Below are 21,751 nucleotides of genomic sequence, written 5' to 3' on the forward strand. Positions count from 1 at the left end.
TTTGTACCGTCAACTCGTCTATTTTGTTACGAAAGCTGCGTGCATTCAGATAAAGAACTTTTAAATATGTGTTTTGTGACAATTTATTCCTGCTTTTACCCCCTTTACTACTTTACCTTTATCTTAATATATTCTGTCCCTTCCTGATATGCCCTGGTTTTTAATTCCCCCACTGCAACCTTGCTCTATTGGCTTCTCCGCTGACATTTTTATTTTTTGCTCTCTTGAAACCTCCCCCTCCACTAATTAGTTTAAAGCCCTCTCCACAGCCCTAGTTATTCAATTCGCCAGGATTCTAGTCCCAGCACTGGCCAAGTGAAGTCCGTCCCAATGGAACAGCTCTCTCCTGTCCCAGTACTGGTGCCAGTGTCCCAAGAAGCAAAACCCATTTCTCACACACCAGTCTTTGAGCCACGCATTTAACTCTCTGATTTTATTTACCCTAGCCAAATTTGCTCCCGAGGGCAGGTACATAAGAACATAAGAAGTAGGAGCAGGAGTAGGCTATACGGCCCCTCGGGCCTGCTCCGCCATTCAATAGGATCATGGCTGATCTGAATCTAGACTCACGTCCACTTCCCTGCCCGCTCCCCGTAACCCCTAATTCCCTTATCTGCTAGGAAAATGTCTATCTCCATTTTAAATTTATTTATTGTTGCAGCTTCCGCAGCTCTCTGGGGTAGCAAATTCCATAGGTTTACTACCCTCTGAGTGAAGAAGTTTCTCCTCATCTCAGTTTTGAAAGGGCAGCCGCTTATTCTAAGATTATGCCCCCTAGTTCTAGTCTCACCCATCAGTGGAAACATTCTCCCCGCATCCACCCGATCGAGCCCCCTCACAATCTTATATGTTTCGATAAGATCGCCTCTCATTCTTCTGAACTCCAATGAGTAGAGTCCCAAACTACTCAACCTTTCCTCATACGTCAACCCCCTCATCTCCGGAATCAACCGAGTGAACCTTCTCTGAACTGCCTCGAGAGCAAGTATATCTTTTCTTAAATATGGAAACCAAAACTGTACGCAATATTCCAGGTGTGGCCTCACCAATACCCTGTATAACTGCAGCAAGACTTCCCTGTTTTTATACTCCATCCCCCTCGCAATAAAAGCCAAGATTCCATTGGCCTTCCTGATCACCTGCTGCACCTGCATACTAACTTTTTGTGTTTCATGCACCAGGACCCCCAGATCCCTTTGTACTGTAGCACTTTGTAGTTTCTCTCCATTTAGATAATAACTTGCTCTTTGATTTTTTCTGCCAAAGTGCATAACCTCACACTTTCCAACATTATATTGCATCTGCCCACTCACTTAGCCTGTCTATGTCCTTTTGCAGGTTTTTTATGTCCTCCTCACTCACTGCTTTCCCTCCCATCTTTGTATCGTCGGCAAACTTGGATATGTTGCACTCGGTCCCTTCCTCCAAATCGTTAATATAGATTGTAAAGAGTTGGGGTCCCAGCACTGACCCCTGCGGAACACCACTAGTTACTGATTGCCAGCCCGAGAATGAACCATTTATCCCAACTCTTTGTTTTCTGTTAGATAGGCAATCTTCCACCCATGCCAGTATATTACCCCCAATCCCGTGATTTCTTATCTTGATCAGTAATCTTTTGTGTGGAACCTTGTCAAATGCCTTTTGGAAGTCCAAATACACTACATCCACTGGTTCCCCTTTATCCACCCTGTATGTTACATCCTCAAAGAATTCGAGCAAATTTGTCAAACATGACTTCCCCTTCATAAAACCATGCTGACTCTGTCCTATTAAATTATGTTTATCCAAATGCTCTGTTACGGTTTCCTTAATAATGGACTCCAACATTTTGCCAACCACAGATGTTAGGCTAACTGCTCTGTAGTTTCCAGCTTTTTGTCTACTTCCCTTCTTAAATAAGGGTGTTACATTAGCGGTTTTCCAATCTGCCGGGACCTTTCCTGAGTCCAGGGAGTTCTGGAAAATAATCACCAATGCATCCACAATCCCTACCGCCACATCTCTCAAGACCCTAGGATGTAGGCCATCAGGTCCGGGGGATTTATCCGCCTTAAGTCCCATTATTTTACTGAGTACCATCTCCTTAATGATTTTAATTGTCTTTAGCTCCTCCCCCCCCATTGCCCCCTATACAGCACGGGTTAGATACAGAGTAAAACTCCCTCTACACTGCCCCATCAAACACTCCCAGGGCAGGTACAGCACGGGTTAGATACAGAGTAAAGCTCCCTCTACACTGTCCCATCAAACACTCCCAGGGCAGGTACAGCATGGGTTAGATGCAGAGTAAAGCTCCCTCTACACTATCCCATCAAACGCTCCCAGGGCAGGTACAGCACGGGTTAGATACAGAGTAAAGCTCCCTCTACACTGTCCCATCAAACACTCCCAGGGCAGGTACAGCATGGATTAGATACAGAGTAAAGCTCCCTCTACACTGTCCCAACAAACACTCCCAGGGCAGGTACAGCACAGGTTTGATACAAAGTAAAGCTCCCTCTACACTGTCCCATCAAACACTCCCAGGGCAGGTACAGCATGGGTTAGATGCAGAGTAAAGCTCCCTCTACACTATCCCATCAAACGCTCCCAGGGCAGGTACAGCACGGGTTAGATACAGAGTAAAGCTCCCTCTACACTGTCCCATCAAACACTCCCAGGGCAGGTACAGCATGGATTAGATACAGAGTAAAGCTCCCTCTACACTGTCCCAACAAACACTCCCAGGGCAGGTACAGCACAGGTTTGATACAAAGTAAAGCTCCCTCTACACTGTCCCATCAAACACTCCCAGGGCAGGTACAGCACGGGTTAGATACAGAGTAAAACTGACTCTACACTGTCCCATCAAACACTCCCAGGGCAGGTACAGCATGGGTTAGATACAAAGTAAAGCTCCCTCTACACTGTCCCATCAAACACTCCCAGGGCAGGTACAGCACGGGTTAGATACAGAGTAAAGCTCCCTCTACACTGTCTCATCAAACACTCCCAGGGCAGGTACAGCACGGGTTAGATACAGAGTAAAGCTCACTCTACACTGTCCCATCAAACACTCCCAGGGCTGGTACAGCACGGGTTAGATACAGAGTAAAGCTCCCTCTACACTGTCTCATCAAACACTCCCAGGGCAGGTACAGCACGGGTTAGATACAGAGTAAAGCTCCCTCTACACTGTCCCATCAAACACTCCCAGGGCAGGTACAGCACAGGTTAGATACAGAGTGGCAGCCGTGGCTCAGGCGGCAGCACTCTCTCCTCTGAGTCAGAAGGTTGTGGGTTGAAGTCCCACTCCAGAGACTCGAGTCTAAAACTCTGTGCTGCCCCTCCAGTGCAGTGCGGAGGGAGTAAAGCCCAGTGCAGAGTAAAGTTCCCTCTGCACTGCTCCACTAACAGGCCTGAGCCCCAAACTCAGAAGAGCGCCCTCTGCTGCATTCCACTTGTCTCAATCAGCGGGAGAAGCAGGCGGCGGAAGTCCCGCCCCTCGGGCACCCTGATTGGTTGGAGGACCCGCCGCCACCTCAGTCATCCGAGCTGCGCCCGCTCTCTCCCTATTGGTCGGAGCTCCCGTCAGTCACCGCCGTGGCGTTGATGGCGTGTCCCAGTCCGGCTCCCTGCAGAAGACAAGAGGCTGCGGCCGCTCAATTCGCTCCGCTCGGTGCCGGGACGGTGCGGTTTGCAATTTCTTTTTATTTATCTCCCCGCCCGCGCTTCTCTCCGCTATATTAAAAAAAACCCTGATAAAACTCACTTTCCGCCGGTGATCCGGACTCTCGCGGTTGCCCGGGCCTTCCCCAGAATCCGAGGCCCTGCGCAGGCGCGGTAGCGGCTCAACTTCGGGAGCGGGGCCCGGCGGCGCATGCGGAGTAATGGGAGGGGCGGGGCCTGTTCCGAGGCGGAGGATGATTGACAGGGGCCCAGGGGGTGTGTTGAGCATGCGCGGTGCGGGCCAGGCGCCTGTGGAGCAGGAGAGGGCGGGGCCATGGGGCGCATGCGCGGGGTCAGCTGCAACTTTAGAGTCACAAAGGGACCGAGTGTCTTCAAATCTCTCCCCTCCTCTTCTAATTTCCTGTAAAACCAGTTTCTAAAAGTCATCACTGAAAGTACATAGAAGATAGGACCTTGGCCCAGGGCCTGATTGACGGGAGCGTCCGACCAATAGGGAGCGAGCGGGGCGGGGCTGGACTTGCGCCAGCTGATTGGGACAGAGGAGGCTGACGGGAGATTTAATTTAAATGAATTTAATTTCCCGCCTGCTCCAACCGCCCACCCTGCAACGTCACGACGTCGCCGGCGTGCACTGACTGACACTGAGCTCTCCACCAATGAGCGAGGGGAGGCGGAGCCTGGAGGACCGACCGAGGGGCTTTGGTCCTCCAACCAATCGCGGCGAAGGAGGAGGCGGGACCTGGGATCGGCCCGCCGCCATTTTGTAAAGCGGCCTGGTCAGAATCTGATCCTGGGAAAGTTTATTTTTAATGTTCCTTTCACATTTTACAGCTCAAACTAATTTTCTTTTACAGAAGATACTTGTTTTAAACATAGAAGCATAGAAGATAGGAGCAGGAGTAGGCCATTCGGCCCCTCGAGCATGCTCCGCCATTCAATGCGATCATGGCTGATCATAAAAAAAGCACTTCGTTTTTAAATTGATGAAACAGAAACAAGAAACCCTGGGGAGCAAATGTGAGTCAAAATATTTTTTCTTCCTGAATTAATTTTTTTAATATTAATTTTCTGCGTTTTTAATTATTAATTTCAAGCACTTAGAAATATGGGAGTGGTGGGGGTTCTCTTAAAGGGACAGGCGCTCTCTTCTATGAGATTTTCATTAAAGGGACCGCGTCCCCATGGATGACCGGTTTTAAAGGGACAGCGTCTCCCTTTTTATAATGTATATGTAAGAGACTGACATTTAAAGTGGGGCTAATCCCCTGCTCCCCTGAGTGCTTGGCGAGAAATCAGGTGCTGTTTGCACTCGCCCCCTCCCAATTTTCTGCCAAGGGACAGAAAGCAGAGAGTAGTGGTGAGCGGTTGCTTTTCAGACTGGAGGGTGGTAAACAGTGATGTTCCCCAGGGGTCGGTATTAGGATCAATGTTCCCTCTTTTTTTTTTGAGGTGCGTGGCCCCTTTAACGGGCTGCACGGCCCATTCAAATTTCCGTGCATGCGCGTTTATTCCATTTATAGGGCGGTGAGCCGGCTGCGCGGGACCTCCAGACCGCTGCGTGGCCGCGCAACTTAACGTGAACATTGATTCAGACCACTGCTTTTTTTGATATATATCAATGACCTGGACTTGGGGATCCAGGGCAAAATTTTAAAATTTACAGATGACACGAAACTCGGAAATGTAGCAAACAATGAGGATAGTAACAGACTTCAGGAGGATGTAGCCAGACTGGTGAAATGGGCAGAAACGTGGCAGATTAAATTTAATGTAGAGAAGTGTGAAGTGATTCATTTTGGTAGGAAGAATGAGGAGAGGCAATATAAACCAAATGGTCCAGTTTTAAAGAGGGTGCAGGAACAGAGAGGCCTCGGGGTGTATGTACACAAATCTTAGAAGGTGGCAGGACAAGTTGAGAAGGCTGTTAAAAAAGTATACAGGATCCTTGACTTTGTTAATAGAGGAATAGAGTACAAAAGCAAGCAGGTTATGCTAAGCCTTTATAAAACACTGGCTAGGCTTCCGCTGGGCACCACACTTTAGGAAGGATGTCAAGGCCTTAGAGAGGGTGCAGAAGAAATTTATGAGAATGGGACCAGGGATGAGGAACTTGAGTTACGTGGAGAGACGGGAGAAGCTGGGGTTGTTCTCCTTAAGCAAAGAAGATTAAGAGGAGATTTGATAGAGTTGTTCAAAATCAGGATGGATTTTGAGAGAGTAAATAAGGAGAAACCGTTTCCAATGGCTGAAGGGACAGAAACCAGATTTAAGGCGATTGGCAAAAGAACCAGAGGTGACATGAGGAAACAGATTGTTACACCAAGTTGTTGTGATCTGGAATGCGCTGCCTGAAAGGGCGGTGGAAGCAGATTCGATATTATAATTCAAAAGAGATTGAGCTAAATACTTGAAGGGAAAACATTTACAGGGCTTTGGGGAAAGAGCAGGGGGAGTGGGATTAATTGGATCGCTCTTTCAAAGAGCCGGCACAGGCACGATGGGCCGAATGGCCTCCTTCTGTGCGGTATCATTCTATGATGCTATTCTACACAGACACACACACATCGTCAGACAGACACACAGACACAGATACTCACTACAGTCACACCCTCACATTTTCCCTGCATGAACTTTTATTATTAATTTCAAAGACTTTAAGAAAACGGTGTGAGTGGTGGGCGGAGGGCTCTTAAAGGGACAGGGACTCTCCTTTTCAATGTGATTTTCATTAAAGGGACCGAGTCCCTCCTTGCCTGTGGAGGACCAATTTTAAAAGGACAGCGTCTCGAAATCAGGTGCTGTCTGCGTGTGAACCACCTCCTCCCAATTTCCTGCCAAGCGATCCCTGCGGGCACCACTCCACTCTAGGAGTGGCTCCTAGAATCATACAGCACAGAAGGAGGCCATTCAGCCCATCGTGCCTGTGCCGGCTCTTTGAAAGAGCTCTCCATTTAGTCCCACTCCCCTGCTCTTTCCCCATAGCCCTGCAAATTTTTCCCCTTCAAGTGTTTATCCAATTCCCCAGTGAACGTTATTATTGACTCTGCTTCCACCGCCCTTTCAGGCAGCGCATTCCAGATCACAACAACTCGCTGCGTCAATAAAATTCTCCTCACCTCGCCTCTGGTTCTTTTGTCAATGACCTTAAATCTGTGTCCTCTGGTTACCGACCCTCCTGCCACTGGAAACAGTTTCTCCTTATAACCTACAGCTATACAAAGCCCTGGTTAGACCCCAGAGAGTCATAACGGCACAGAAGGAGGCCATTCGGCCCATCGAGTCCGTGCCGGCTCTCTGTAGAGCAATCCATTCTGGTAAATCTCCTCTGCACCCTCTCGAGCCTTCACATCCTTCCTAAAGTGTGGTGACCAGAACTGGATGCAATACTCCAGTTGTGGCCTAACCAGCGCTTTATAAAGGTTCAGCATAACTTCTCTACTTTTGTACTCAATACCTCTATTTATGAAGCCCAAGATCCCATATGCTTTGCTAACCACTCTCTCAATATGTCCCGCCACCTTCAGGGACCTATGCACATTAACTCCCAGGAACTCCCTGGAGCACTGTACAGTTCTGGGCACCGCACCTCAGAAAGGATATATTGGCCTTGGAGGGAGTGCAGCACAGATTGACCAGAATGTTACCCGGGCTCCAAGGGTTAGATTATGAGGAGAGATTACATAAACTAGGCTTGTGTTCCCTGGAATCTAGAAGGTTAAGGAGTGATTGAGGATTTTAGGATTTTGAAAGGAATTGGTAGAGTAGATAGAGAGAAACCTTTTCTGCCGGTAGGGGAGTCGAGGACAAGGGGACATCACCTTAAAATCCGAGCCAGGCCATTCAGGAGAGAAGTTGGGAAACACTTCTTCACACAAAGGGTGGTAGAAGTGTGGAACCCTCTCCCACAGAAAGCAGTCGATGCCAGCTCAATTAATCATTTAAAATCCCAGAGCGATAGATTTTGCTAGACAAGGGAGCAAAGGGATATGGAGCCAAGGCAGGTGGGTGGAGTTAAGACACAGATCGGCCATGATCTCATTGAATGGTGGAACAGGCTGGAGGGGCTGAATGGCCTCCTCCTGTTCCCATGCTCCTATTTACTCTATCAAAACCCTTCGGGCTAGAAATTCGGTATCGCCCCGTTTGGGGCGCTAGTCCTGGCGAAGCGCAAAGTTTTGCGCCAGGTGCAATTTAGCGCCACCTAGCGTGATATTGGTTGCAGCGCCCCTGAAGGTGATTGCGGCGCTAAATCAGGCGCTGCACAAGACTCCTAAGGCGCTAACCCGGTGGCGCAACCCAATTTCACGGCGGCGGGGCGCAGCGCAGGTGCTGTTAATAATCACTTTCCCTGACACACACGCACCGACCAGCTCTTAAAGGGGCAGGTCAATTGGCATCACCAGACACACTCACTGCCTTGTAGGCCTTCAAATCGGTGGGAGCCTACCTGTGGTGCACCAGCCTAGCAAGACATGGAAAGGGTGAGGCAGAGGGCGGAACGACTCACTGATGGGGCATTGGATGCTTTGGTTGGCGCAGTGGAATCAAGGCCAAGGAAGATGGTCGGAATGTGATTTATGTTTTGGACAGTCTCCCGGGTGTGAGAGGCAGTTATGTGTCAGTGTATTGGTTTTGCTTTCTGCTGCCATTGCTTTCTCATGTTTGAAGGAACCACATTTTGTGTAATGAAACACTTTCTTCATTTACAATGGCCATGTCTGCTATACAATGGCCATGTCTGCTATTTACATGCATCTTGCCCTTCACAGGCTTGGGGGTATCAGACCGGTTCCATTCCTGTTCTTGGAATGGCAGCAAGCATTCCGTGAGAGGGGCCTAGAAGTGACTTCTGATCAGCCTCTGATGCGCAGCCTGAGAAGAGCTGCTCGCGTAGAAGTTCAGGGCAGCAGGCATCTTCTCAGCCACCGACAGAGAAGGCCTGCACCTTATCTGAGGCTGCAGATCTGGCTGAAGCAGCTGGCACAGCTCAGTCACCACCTCCTTTCTAAATCGCAGCCTTCTGACACATTGCTCGTCCGACATGTTCATGTAGGAAAACTGCTGTCGGAAAACTATGCCAGCGTAAGGTCTGCTGTGGCGACGTCTGTTGGCCCTCCTCCATCTGGCCATGCCCGCCCCCCTCTCCCAGTGTCTCAGTGCCCTTTCCAGATGATTCAGCAGCAGGACATTCCCCTCCAATGCAGCCCCCATAATAAGTGCGCACAGGAAGTTTTCCCATTGGAAATGCTCACCAACAGCAAGGCGATGGTCAGAAGGCTGAAGTTCCTCTGCCTGCGCGGGCTCAGTAGTCAAATGGCTCTCTGTGTGCAGCTCAGCAACTCTTTGTAAGTCTCGAAGAAGTTGTGCTCCAGAAATGGCTGCTGCTTTTAAACCACACCAGTCCCCTTTAAATAACGCCCCCCCAGGCCGAGAGCGACTGGGTAAGGTTGCAGGTAAGCTGTCACTATTAGCGCCAGGTGCTACGGAGGGGGACACCACTGAATTTCCGGTCCGTGGCGCCCAAAAGGCGTTGCACACACAAATGATGTCATAATCTGCCTGCGCCCGTGACCGGGCGCTAAGATTTTGTGCCGGCGCTAAATGCATGCTCAATATGGGGCTAGGCTCCCTGCGCCCGCCCGGAATTTGGCTAGCACCCCACTTCTCGGCCACTTTAGGCGTTAATTGGTGGCGCTAACAACCAAATTTCTCCCCCTTCCTGTTTTGAACACCTCTATTAAATCTCCGCTGCACCTTCTCTGCTCCAAGGAGAACAATGCCAGCTTCTCCAGTCTCTCCACATAACTGAAATCCTCTGTGTATTTGTCATGGTGCAGCAGGCTATAGCAAACAGCTTTCTTAAGAACATAAGAAATAGGAGCAGGAGCAGGCCATTCGGCCCTTTGAGCCTGCTCCGCCATTCAATAAGATCATGGCTGATCTTCTACCTCATCTCCACCTTCCCGCCCGATCCCCATATCCCTTGATTCCCCATGAGTCCAAAAATCTATCGATCTCAGCCTTGATTATACTCAATGACTGAGCCTCCACAGCCCTCTGGGGCAGAGAATTCCAAAGATTCACCACCCTCTGAGTGAAGAAATTTCTCCTCATCTCAGTCCTAAATGGCTGACCCCTTATTCTGAGACTGTGACCCCTGGTTCTAGACTCCCCAGCCAGGGGAAACAGTCACCCAGCATCTACCCTGTCAAGCCCTGTAAGAATTGTAGATGTTTCAATGACATCCCCTCTCATTCTTCAAAATTCATGGGAATATAGGCCCAGTCTCCTCAATCTCCCCTCATAGGACAATCCCCCCATCCCAGGAATCAGTCTGGTGAACCTTTGTTGCACTCCCTCTGAGGCAAGTATATCCTTCCTTAGGTAAGGAGACCAAAACTGTACACGATACTCCAGGTGTGGTCTCACCAAAGCCCTATATAATTGCAGTAAGACTTTACTCTTATACTCCAATCCTTTTGTAATAAAGACTAACATACCATTTGCTTTCCTAATTGCTTGCTGCACCTGTGTGTTAAGATGAGAAATGATAAAGGCAAGAAGTCACTTGTGGGAGTGGTGTACAGGCCCCCTGACAGTAACCACACGGTAGGATGGAGTATAAAGGAAGAAATAATGGGAGCTTGTCAGAAAGGTATGGCAATAATCATGGGGGATTTTAATCTACATATAGACTGGAAAAATCAGATGGGCAAAGGTAGCCTAGATGAGGAGTTCATAGAATCTTTTTGGGATAGTTTCTTAGAACAGCACGTTCTGGAGCCAACCAGAGAGCAGGCTATACTAGACCTGGTATTGTGCAATGAGATAGGATTAATTAATGACTTCATAGTGAAGGCGCCCCTAGGTAGCAGCGATCATAATATGATTGAATTTTACATTCAGTTTGAGGGAGAGACGAGTGGGTCCAAAACTAGTATTTTAAACTTAAATAAGGGCAATTATGAGGGCATGAAAGCAGAGCGAGCTAAAGTGAACAGGCAAATTAGGTTAAGGGAGAGGTCAATAGAGTTGCAGTGGCAGACATTTAAGGGGATATTTCAGAATACACAGAATAGATACATTCCAACGAGAAAGAAAAATTCCAAGGGGAGGACCCACCATCCGTGGTTAACTAAAAATGTTAAAGATAGTATCAAACTTAAAGAAAAAGCATATAATTGTGGAAAGATGGGTGGCAGGTCAGAAGATTGGACAGAATATAAAAAACAGCAAAGAATGACTAAAAGATTAATAAGGAGACAAAAATGAGAGTACCAGAGAAAGCTAGCTAGAAATATAAACACAGATAGTAAGAGTTTCTATAGATATTTAAAAAAGAAAAGAGTTAACAAAGTGAGCGTTGGTCCTATAGAAAGTGAGTCTGGGGAATTAATAATGGAAAATAAGGAGATGGCAGTTGAATTGAACAGGTATTTTGCATCGGTCTTCACTATAGAGGATTCAAGTAACATCCCAGAACTAGCTGTAAATCAGGAAATGGAAGGGAGGGAGGAACTCAAGAAAATTACAATCACCAGGGAAGTGACCCTAGAAATACTAGATGCATTGCTGATCATCTTCCAACATTCGATAGACTCTGGAACAGTGCCATGGATTGGAGGGTAGCTAATGTTACCCCACTATTCAAAAAAGGTGGTAGAGAGAAAACGGGGAATTACAGACCGGTAAGCCTGACATCGGTAGTGGGGAAAATGCTCGAGTCCATTATAAAAGATGTAATAGCAGAGCACTTGGAAAACAGTGACAGGATTGGACAAAGTCAACATAGATTTACAAAAGGTAAATCGTGCTTGACTAATCTACTGGAATTTTTTGAGGACGTAACTGCTAAAATAGATCAGGGAGAACCAGTGGATGTGGTGTATTTGGACTTTCAGAAGGCTTTCGATAAGGTCCCGCATAAGAGATTAGCGTGCTAAATTAAGGCACATGGGATTGGGGGCAAGGTATTGAATTGGATAGAGAACTGGTTGGCAGACAGAAAGCAGAGTTGGAATAAATGGCTCTTTTTCCGAGTGGCAGGCAGTGACTAGTGGGGTACCGCAGGGATCGGTCCTTGGACCCCAGCTATTCACAATATATATTAATGATCTAGACGAGGGAACTCGATGTAATATCTCCAAGTTTGCAGATGACACAAAGCTGGGTGGGCATGTGTGCTGTGAGGAGGGTGCCGAGAAACTCCAGTATGATTTGGACAAGTTGGGTGATTGGGCAGAAGCATGGCAGATGCAGTATAATGTGGATAAATGCGAGATCATCCACTTTGGTGTCAAAAACAGGAAGGCAGATTATTATCTGAATGGCAATAGATTGGGAGAAGGGGAAGTGCAACGAGACCTGGGTGTCCTTGTGCATCAGTTGCTGAAGGTAAGCATGCAGGTGCAGCAGGCGGTTAAGAAGGCAAATGGTATGTTGGCCTTCGTAACGAGAGGGTTCGAGTACAGGAACAAGGATGTCTTGCTGCAGTTGTACAGGGCCTTGGTGAGACCACATCATGAGTATTGTGTGCAGTTTTGGTCACCTTATCTGAGGAAGGATGTTCTTGCCATGGAGGGAGTGCAGCGAAGATTCACCAGACTGATACCTGGGATGGCAGGAATGACATATGAGGAGAGGTTGGGTCGATTGGGCTTATACTCGCTGGAGTTTAGAAGAATGAGAGGGGAGCTCATTGAAACTTATAAAATTCTAACATGACTAGACAGACTAGATGCAGGAAGGATGTTCCCGATGGTCGGGGTGTCCAGAACCAGGGGTCACAGTCTAAGGATAAGGGGTAAGCCATTTAGGACAGAGATGAGGAGGAATTTCTTCACCCAGAGAGTGGTGAATCTGTGGAATTCTCTACCAAAGAAGGCAGTGGAGGCCAATTCATTAAATATATTCAAGAAGGAGTTGGATATATTTCTTAAGGCTAAAGGGATCAAGGGATATGGGGAGAAGGCAGGGACCGGGTACTGAATTTGGATGATCAGCCATGATCTCAATGAATGGCGGAACAGGATCGAGGGGCCGAATGGCCTACTCCTGCTCCTATCTTCTATGTTTCTCTGCTTCCCTCACTGATTGCGGCTCTTCACCAACACCGACTTTACAAAGAAAGCCCCGCACGGCAGCCTGGAGCTCGGGCCCAGCGCGCAGGCGCGGGGGAGGATGATTGACAGGGGCCCAGGGTGTGTGCTGAGCATGCGCGGTGCGGGCCGGGCGCCTGTGGAGCAGGAGGGGGCGGGGCCATGGGGCACATGCGCGGGGTCAGCCACAACTCAGCGCGGCGGCCGGAGCGCTTTCTGGAGCGCGGGGGCTTGTGGGGATTGAAGCCGCCATTATTGTTGATCCTTTCAACCAACCTGTGCAGCAGCTGGGGCCTGAAAATCAGCTTCACTGCCCCTGGGCTGGGAAAGGGGGACATGAGACAACATTCTCCCTCTTACCCCCTTTCTACACTCCTTTTACAGGGTTTTAGAAGTGGAGCATTTACAGACAGGAAGCTCAAACCAAACATCACAAGATCTGACAGAGTCGCTCAATTCATCTGGACCTGAATATCATCGGCCTTTGCACATGGAAGGAGAGAGCAGCGATCGCAGCGCGGACAAACCGCACACGTGTTCCGTGTGTGGACTCGGATTCAGCCGATCGCCTGACCTGGCGAGACACATGCACCGTCACACCGGGGAGAAACCGGGTAAAGGTGGGGACGGCGGGAAGAGATTCAGTTCCCCGTCTACATCAGAAGTTCATCGGCGCAGTCACACTGGGGACAGTCCGTTCACCTGCTCCATGTGTGGGAAGGGATTTGTTTATTCATCCCACCTGCTGACACACCAGCTTGTTCACTCTGATGAGAAACCATTTAAATGTTCTGACTGTGGGAAGAGCTTTAAATACTCCAGGGTCCTGAAGCAACACCAGCTTGTTCACACCGATGAGAGACCGTTTACATGTTCTGACTGCGGGAAGAGCTTCAAATATACTGGGCATCTGAAGGAACACCAGCTTGTTCACACCGATGAGAAACCGTTTACATGTTCCGACTGTGGGAAGAGTTTTAAAAGCTCCGGGGTTCTGACCAGACACCAGCGAGTTCACACTGGGGAGAGGCCATTTCCCTGCTCTGTGTGTGGGAAGGGATTCTCTGATTCATCTACCCTGCTGACACACCAGCTTGTTCACACTGATGAGAGAGTGTTTAAATGTTCTGTGTGTCAAAAGAGTTTTAAAAGCTCCAGTGCCCTGAAGCGACACCATCTTGTTCACAATGATGTGAAACCATTTAAATGTTCTGACTGTGGGAAGAGCTTTAAATGCTCCGGGGCTCTGACCAGACACCAGCTTGTTCACACTGATGTGAAACCATTTAAATGTTCTGACTGTGGGGAGAGCTTTAAAAGCCCCGGGGTTCTGACCAGACACCAGCGAGTTCACACCGGGGAGAGGCCATTTCCCTGCTCTGTGTGTGGGAAGCGATTCTCTAATTCATCCAACTTGCTGAGACACCAGCTTGTTCACACTGATGAGAGAGTGTTTGTTCTGACTGTGGGAAGAGCTCTAAAAGCTCCAATGACCTGCTGAGACACCAGCGAGTTCACACTGTTCTGTAATGCAGGGCCCTGTAGACAGCTGGGGTGACATGAACGTGGAATGGATGAATGTTTTATAAATTCTTGTACTGCTGTGTAATCTTTCAATCTGTGGTGCTGATGATTCCCTTGATTCGACTGTTAATGTTATTTTGTTTTTCTCCTTATCACAGGCAATTGCCTATTAAAAGTCAACCATCACAACCAATAAAACCTGTAACATAACAAAAAAAGTTTAAAGGAAACTTAAATGAAATAAAAATTCTATTTTCGGTGGTGATGATACACGCCAGTCCCTCCGGTACCCACTGGTCACGGAAGGCCTCGAGCGCGCCGGTGGACTGTTCATGTTATTACATTGAATGTACAGCACAGAAACAGGCCATTCGGCCCAACTGGTCCATGCCGGGGTTTATGCTCCACACGAGCCTCCTCCGACATATCCTCCTATGTTTATCTGGCTTCTCCTTAAATACATCTATACCATTCACCTCAACTACTCCTTGTGGGAGTGAGTTCCACATTCTCATCACTCTCTGGGTAAAGAAGTTTCTCCTGAATTCCCTCCTGGATTTATTAATGACTTATATTTATGGCCCCATAAATATGATGAGATTCTGTTAAGCTGCCCAGTATGTTGTTGTATTTTGTCTTTTTCCGATGAATGAAACATTACTGAGCCCCTGTACCCGTGTTATGGGATGAAGTGCCAGACAAGTGAAGGCACAACGTCTGGGTGTGAATCTGATAATAACCTCACGGACCGTATAGGTGTGATAACCAGACGGGCTTGTGGTTATAGTCTGGTCACAGATGGACTAAATTCCCTGAATTAGCAGGAGTTCAGGAGGCAGTCAACAGACTGGTCCAAACAATCTCATTTCCTGAGCGGTAACCAAGCTTGTGTATAAGAACAGGCCACTTAAGGCATTGTCAGTTGGAACAGACTCGAGAAGGTCGCGCGCGAATCCACTGTACTTCTATTCTCCAGATTGAGGGAATTATCACCCGATCTGTGTTATGCAGCGCTCTTAATAAAGCCTGGAAATAGTAGATGTATTGCTGGTCATCTTCCAGAACTCGATAGACTCTGGAACAGTACCCATGGATTGGAGGGTAGCTAATGTTACCCCACTATTCAAAAAAGGTGGCAGTGAAAAAGCGGGGAATTACAGACCAGTAAGCCTGACATCGGTAGTGGGGAAAATGCTAGAGTCCATTATAAAAGATGTAATAGCAGAGCACTTGGAAAGCAGTGACAGGATCGGACAAAGTCAACATGGATTTACAAAAGGTAAATCATGCTTGACTAATCTGGAATTTTTGAGGATGTAACTGGTAAAATAGATAAGGGAGAACCAGTGGATGTGGTGTATTTGGACTTTCAGAAGGCTTTCGATAAGGTCCCGCATAAGAGATTAGTGTGCAAAATTAAGGCACATGGGATTGGGGGCAAGGTATTGACTTGGATAGAGAACTGGTTGGTGGACAGAAAGCAAAGAGTTGGAATAAACGTGTCGTTTTCCGAGTGGCAGGCAGTGACTAGTGGGGTACCGCAAGGATCGGTCCTAGGACCCCAGCTGTTCACAATATTATATTAATGATCTGGACGAGGGAATTCGATGTAATATCTCCAAATTTGCAGATGACACAAAGCTGGGTGGGAAGGTATGCTGTGAGGAGGATGTCATGAATCTCCAGTATGATTTGGACAGGTTAGGTGATTGGGCAGAAACATGGCAAATGCACTATAATGTGGATAAATGTGAGGTTATCCACTTTGGTGGCAAAAACAGGAAGGCAGATTACAATTTGAATGGCAATAGATTGGGAGAAGGGGAAGTGCAAAGAGACCTGGGTGTTCTTGTGCACCAGTCGCTGAAGGTAAGCGTGCAGGTGCAGCAGGCGGTTAAGAAGGCAAATGGAATGTTGGCCTTCGTAGCGAAAGGGTTCGAATACAGGAACAAGGATGTCTTGCTGCAGTTGTACAGGGCCTTGGTGAGACCGCACCTTGAGTATTGTGTGCAGTTTTGGTCGCCTTATCTGAGGAAGGACATTCTTGCCATGGAAGGAGTGCAGCGAAAATTCACCAGGCTGATACCTGGGATGGCAGGAATGACATATGGGGAGAGATTGTGCCGATTGGGCTTATACTCACTGGAGTTTAGAAGATTGAGAGGGGATCTCATCGAAACCTATAAAATTCTGTCAGGCCTGGACAGACTAGATGCAAGAAGGACGTTTCTGATGGTCGGGGAGTCCAGAACCAGGGGTCATAGTCTAAGGATAAGCCATTTAGGACTGAAATGAGGAGGAATTTCTTCACCCAGAGAGTGGTGAACCTGTGGAATTCTCTGCCACAGAGGGCGGTGGAGGCCAGTTCATTAAATATATTCAAGAAAGAGTTGGATATATTTCTTAAGGCTCAAGGGATATGGGGAGAAGGCAGGGACAGGGTACTGAATTTGGATGATCAGCCATGATCTCATTGAATGGCGGAGCAGGCTCGAAGGGCCAAATGGCCGACTCCTGCTCCTATCTTCTATGTATCTATGGAGAGATAATTTGTGTTCTTGTGAGCTTGATTATCTGGTATCCGAAACCCTGGGACTCCCAATCATTGGCATCAACCTCAGTGTGTGGAAAGGGATTCCCTGGTGTATCCCACCCGCTGACACACCAGAGTGTCCACAGTGTGACTGCGGTGGGTCGATTCCACTGTTTCCGATGCCTTTAATCACATCCAGGACTGAACCATGTTAATTCAGGCAACTGGGGCTTGTTAATGTTAAGAGCCCCCAATAACTGGGCTGGATTTAAAGATTATTCTCTGTTCTCTCAGTACTAGTGAGCAGAGAGAAGCTGATGTTATAGAATCATAGAGCACAGTAGGATGCCTTTCGGCCCATCATGCTGGTGCCAGCTCTCTGAAAGAGCGATGTAATTAGTCCCACTGCCCTGCTCTTTCCCCACAGCCCTGCAAATTTCTGCTTTTACTATATATCCAATTCCCTTTTGAAAGTTACTTTTGGATCTGCTTCCACCTCCCATTCAGGCAGTGCATTCCAGATCATCACAATTCACTGGCTAAAAAAAGTCTCCTCATTTCCTCTCCCGATTCTTTTGCCAATGATCTGAAATCTGTGTCCTCTCGTTACCGACCCTCCTGCCAGTGACAACAGCTTCTCCTTGTTTGCTCGATCAAAACCCCTCATAATTTTGAGCACCTCGATCACAGCTCCACTTAACCGTCTCTGCTCCAAGTTATATTGCCGTTGTTTTGTGAATTGTTGCTGTGATCGAGGTGCTGGATGTCCGTGCCTGGGGAATGGGACATTCTGTCCTCGTGAGCACCGAGTGTCAGCATCCAGCAATCTCTGGTCAGGGACTGTCTTTTTAAACTGCCTCACCTGAGCTTTTTGACTCCCTGATTTCATTATGAAACATTTCAGAGCATTTGCAGAGTGACCAAGGCTGAACAGATAAATGTGAGGTATTACATTTTGGTAGGAAGAATGGGGAGGTCACTTATCACTTGGAGGGTGCGAGTCTAGGTGGGGTAGAGGAACAAATGGATCTCGGAGTACAAATACACAAATTACTAAAAGTTGCGACACAGGTTAGCAAGGCCATAAAAAAAAGCAAACCAAGCACTAGGGTTTATTTCTAGAGGGATAGAATTGAAAAGTGGTGAAGTTATGCTAAACCTGTATCGAACCTTGGTTAGACCACACTTAGAGTACTGCGCACAGTTCTGGTCGCCATATTTTAAAAGGATATAGAGGCACTGGAGAGGGTGCAGAGAAGATTTACAAGGATGATACCAGAAATGCGAGGGTATACATATCAGGAAAGGATGAACAGGCTGGGTCTCTTTTCTCTTGAAAACAGAAGGCTGAGGGGTGACCTAATAGAGGTCTTTAAAATTATGAAAAAATGTTGATAGAGTGGATACAGAGAGAATGAGGCCTCAATATAAGATAGTCACCAAGAAATCCAATAGGGAATTCAGCAGAAACTTCTTTACCCAGAGAGTGGTGAGAATGTGGAACTCGCTGCCACAGGGAGTGGTTGAAGCGAATAGTATCGATGCATTTAAGGGGAGGCTAGACAAGCATATGGGGGAGAAGGGAATCGAGGGTTATGCTGATAGATTTAGATGAGGAAAGACGGGAGGAGGCTCGAGTGGAGCATAAACACCGGCATGGACTGGTTGGGCCGAATGGCCTGTTTCTGTGCCGTATATCCGACGTAATCCTATGTCAAGTATCCCAGCTGGCTTAGCTCCAGGCACTTTAGCTCAGTGGGCAGCACTCTCACCTCGGAGTCAGAAGGTCGTGGGTTCAAGTCCCAGTCCAGAGACTTGAGCATAAAAATCTAGGCTGACACTCCAGTACTGAGAGAGTGCTGCTCTGTCAGAGGTGCCATCTTTCGGATGAGATGTTAAACCGAGGCCCCCGTCTGCTCTTTCAGGTGGATGTAAATGATCCCATGGCACTACATTGAAGGAGAGCAGGGGCACCTGACCGCGGGCAGCGGGCGGGATTGACGTGTCCACTGACCAATAGGGAGAGAGATCGCGGGAGCTGTGGGTGGGTGACGTGCGTAGGGACGTCGTGATGTCATGACATCAACACCACTTGGTATTATTTACCTTTTGTAAATCCATGTTGACTTTGTCCGATCCAGTCACTGTTTTCCAAGTGCTCTGCTATTACATCTTTTATAATGGACTCTAGCATTTTCCCCACTACCGACGTCAGGCTTGCCGGTCTATAATTCCCTGTTTTCTCTCTACCACCTTTTTGAATAGTGGGGTAACATTAGCTATTCTCCAATCCATGGGTCCTGTTCCAGAGTCTATCGAATGTTGGAAGATGACCAGCAATGCATCTACTATTTCTAGGGCCACTTCCTTAAGTACCCTAGGATGTAAGTTATCAGACCCTGGGGATTTATCGGCCTTCAATCCCGTCAATTTCCCCAACACCATTTCTCTACAAATACTGACTTCATTCAATTCCTCCCTCTCATTAGACCCTATGTACACCGACATCTCTGGGAGGTTATTTGTGTCCTCCTTTGTGAAGACAGAACAAAAGTATGTATTTAATTAGTCTGCCTTTTCTTTGTTCCCCATTATAAATTCCCCTGATTCTGACTGCAAGGGACCTACGCTTGACTTCACCAATCTTTTTCTTCACATATCTATAGAAGCTTTTACAGTCAGTTTTTATGTTCCTTGCAAGCTTACTCTCATGATCTATTTTCCCCCTCTTAATTAATCCCTTTGTCCTTCGCTGAATCCTAAACTGCTCCCAATCCTATCACTAATTTCCCTTGTTAGCCACTGTTGAGTCACCTTTTTGTTTTATTTTTATGCCAAACAGGGATGAACAAATTCTGTAGTTCATCCATGCGATCTTTAAATGTTTGCCATTGCCTATCCACCTTCAACCCTTTAAGTAACATTCCCCAATCCATCCAAGCCAACTCGCGCCTCAGACCATCATAGTTTCCTTTATTTAAATTCATGACCCTAGTCTCTGAGTCAACTACTTCACTTTCCATTTTAATGAAGAATTCTATCATATTATGATCGCTCTTCCCCAAAGGGGCCTCACACAACAAGATTGCTAATTAATCCTTTCGCATTACATAATACCCAGTCTAAGATGGCCTGATCTCTAGTTGGTTCCTTGACATATTGGTCCAGGAAACCATCCCGTATACACTCTAGGAATTCCTCCTCCACAGTATTGTTATTAATTTGGTTAGCCCAATCTATATGTAGATTAAAGTCACCCATGATAACTGCTGTGCCCTTATTACGCGCATCTCTAATTTCCTGTTTAATACCATCCCCAACCTCAGCTTTACTGTTACAACTCCCACTAACGTTTTCTGCCCCATGGTATTTCTCAGCTCTGCCCATACAGATTCCACATTATCAGAGCTAATATCCTTCCTTATGTGTTAATCTCCTCTTTAACCAGCAATGCTACCCCACCTCCTGCAATACCCACAAGCCCCCGCGCTCCAGAAAGCTCCAGATTGAATTTTTCGAAGGGGTGACTAGGTGTGTGTTTGAGGGTAGTGCAGTTGATGTAGTCTACATGGACTTCAGTAAGGCTTTTGACAAAGTCCCACATGGGAGACTGGTCAAGAAGGTAAGAGGCCATGGGATCCAGGGCAACTTGGCACATTGGATCCAAAATTGGCTTAGAGGCAGGGGGTGATGGTCGAAGGTTGTTTTTGTTACTGGAAGCCTGTGTCCAGTGGTGTACCGCAGGGATCGGTGCTGGGTCCTTTGCTGTTTGTGGTCTACATTAATGATTTAGATATGAATGTAGGAGGTATGATCAGTAAGTTCGCAGATGACACAAACATTGGTGGAGTGGTAAATAGCGAGGAGGGAAGCTTCAGGCTACAGGACGATATAGCGGGTTGGTCAGATGGGCAGAACAGTGGCAAATGGAATTTAACCCTGAAAAGTGTGAGGTGATCCACTTTCGGAGGACTAACAAGGCAAGGGAATACACAATGAATGGTAGGACCATAGGAAGGACAGAGGATCAGAGGGATCTTGGTGTGCATGTACATAGATCCCTGAAGGCAGCAGGACAGGTGGATGAGGTGGTTAAAAAGGCATATGGGACACTTGGTTTCAATAGCCGAGGCATAGAATATAAGAGCAGGGAGGTTATGATGGAGCTGTACAAAATGCTAGTTAGGCCACAGCTGGAATACTGTGTGCAGTTCTGGTCGCCACAATATAGGAAGGATGTGATTGCATGGGAGAGGGTGCAGAGGAGATGCACCAGGAAGGTTTTTTAAAGTTCCATTGTGTATGCGTGTGTGCGTGCGTATTATTTGTGTCCGCATGCGTGCGTTAACTTGAGCATTTGATCGTTCGTACATTAAGGAAGGCTTTAACACTAAATAACACCACAATATACAAAGTCCCATAACCATATCAGAAATCAATTAAAACTTCAAGTAAACTACTTTTAACCAGAACCCGAAACTTCTTCAACAAAAGAAGTAAATACCAGTTCTATGCCAGTCCTATTGGCACTCTAATAACTCCTCGTTTTCACTTGATGTTATCTAACCATATAATGTCATGATCCCAGGAAGTTACCTGGAATGGAGCGCTTCAGCTATGAAGAGAGACTGGACAGGCTGGGGTTGTTTTCCTTAGAGCAGAGAAGGCTGAGGGGGACCTGCTTGAGGTGTACAAAATTATGAGGGGCATAGATAGGGTAGATAGAAAGGAACTTTTCCCCTTAGTAGAGGGGTCAATAACCAGGGGGCATAGTTTCAAGGTAAGGGGCAGGAGGTTTAGAGGGGATTTGAGGAAAAACTTTTTCACCCAGAGAGCGGTTGGAATCTGGAACTCACTGCCTGAAAGGGTGGTAGAGGCAGGAACCCTCACAACATTCAAGAAGCATTTAGATGAGCACTTGAAA

The 21,751-nt window shown here is 47.3% G+C and overlaps 1 protein-coding gene across 2 annotated transcripts; it reads left to right on the plus strand.

Moving 5' to 3' along the window:
• The first annotated feature begins 3,592 nt into the window (after window positions 1-3,592).
• On the plus strand, window positions 3,593-14,512 carry LOC147081826 (uncharacterized). 2 transcript variants are annotated; one of them, XM_085980651.1, is made up of 3 exons: window positions 3,593-3,672; window positions 4,527-4,689; window positions 13,155-14,512. In XM_085980651.1, coding segments are annotated over exons 2-3 (1,119 nt in total). In that variant the 5' UTR covers window positions 3,593-3,672; window positions 4,527-4,687; the 3' UTR covers window positions 14,272-14,512. The 2 variants fall into 2 exon arrangements, with proteins under 2 accessions (XP_085836777.1, XP_085836778.1); XM_085980652.1 differs by lacking the exon at window positions 3,593-3,672 and having other exon boundaries at window positions 4,411-4,689.
• The last annotated feature ends 7,239 nt before the right edge of the window (window positions 14,513-21,751 follow it).

The sequence above is a fragment of the Somniosus microcephalus genome, unplaced genomic scaffold (genome assembly GCF_052327205.1).
Source record: "Somniosus microcephalus isolate GS21.2 unplaced genomic scaffold, FLI_Smic_1.0 scaffold335, whole genome shotgun sequence".
NCBI classification, from domain to species: Eukaryota; Metazoa; Chordata; class Chondrichthyes; order Squaliformes; family Somniosidae; genus Somniosus; species Somniosus microcephalus.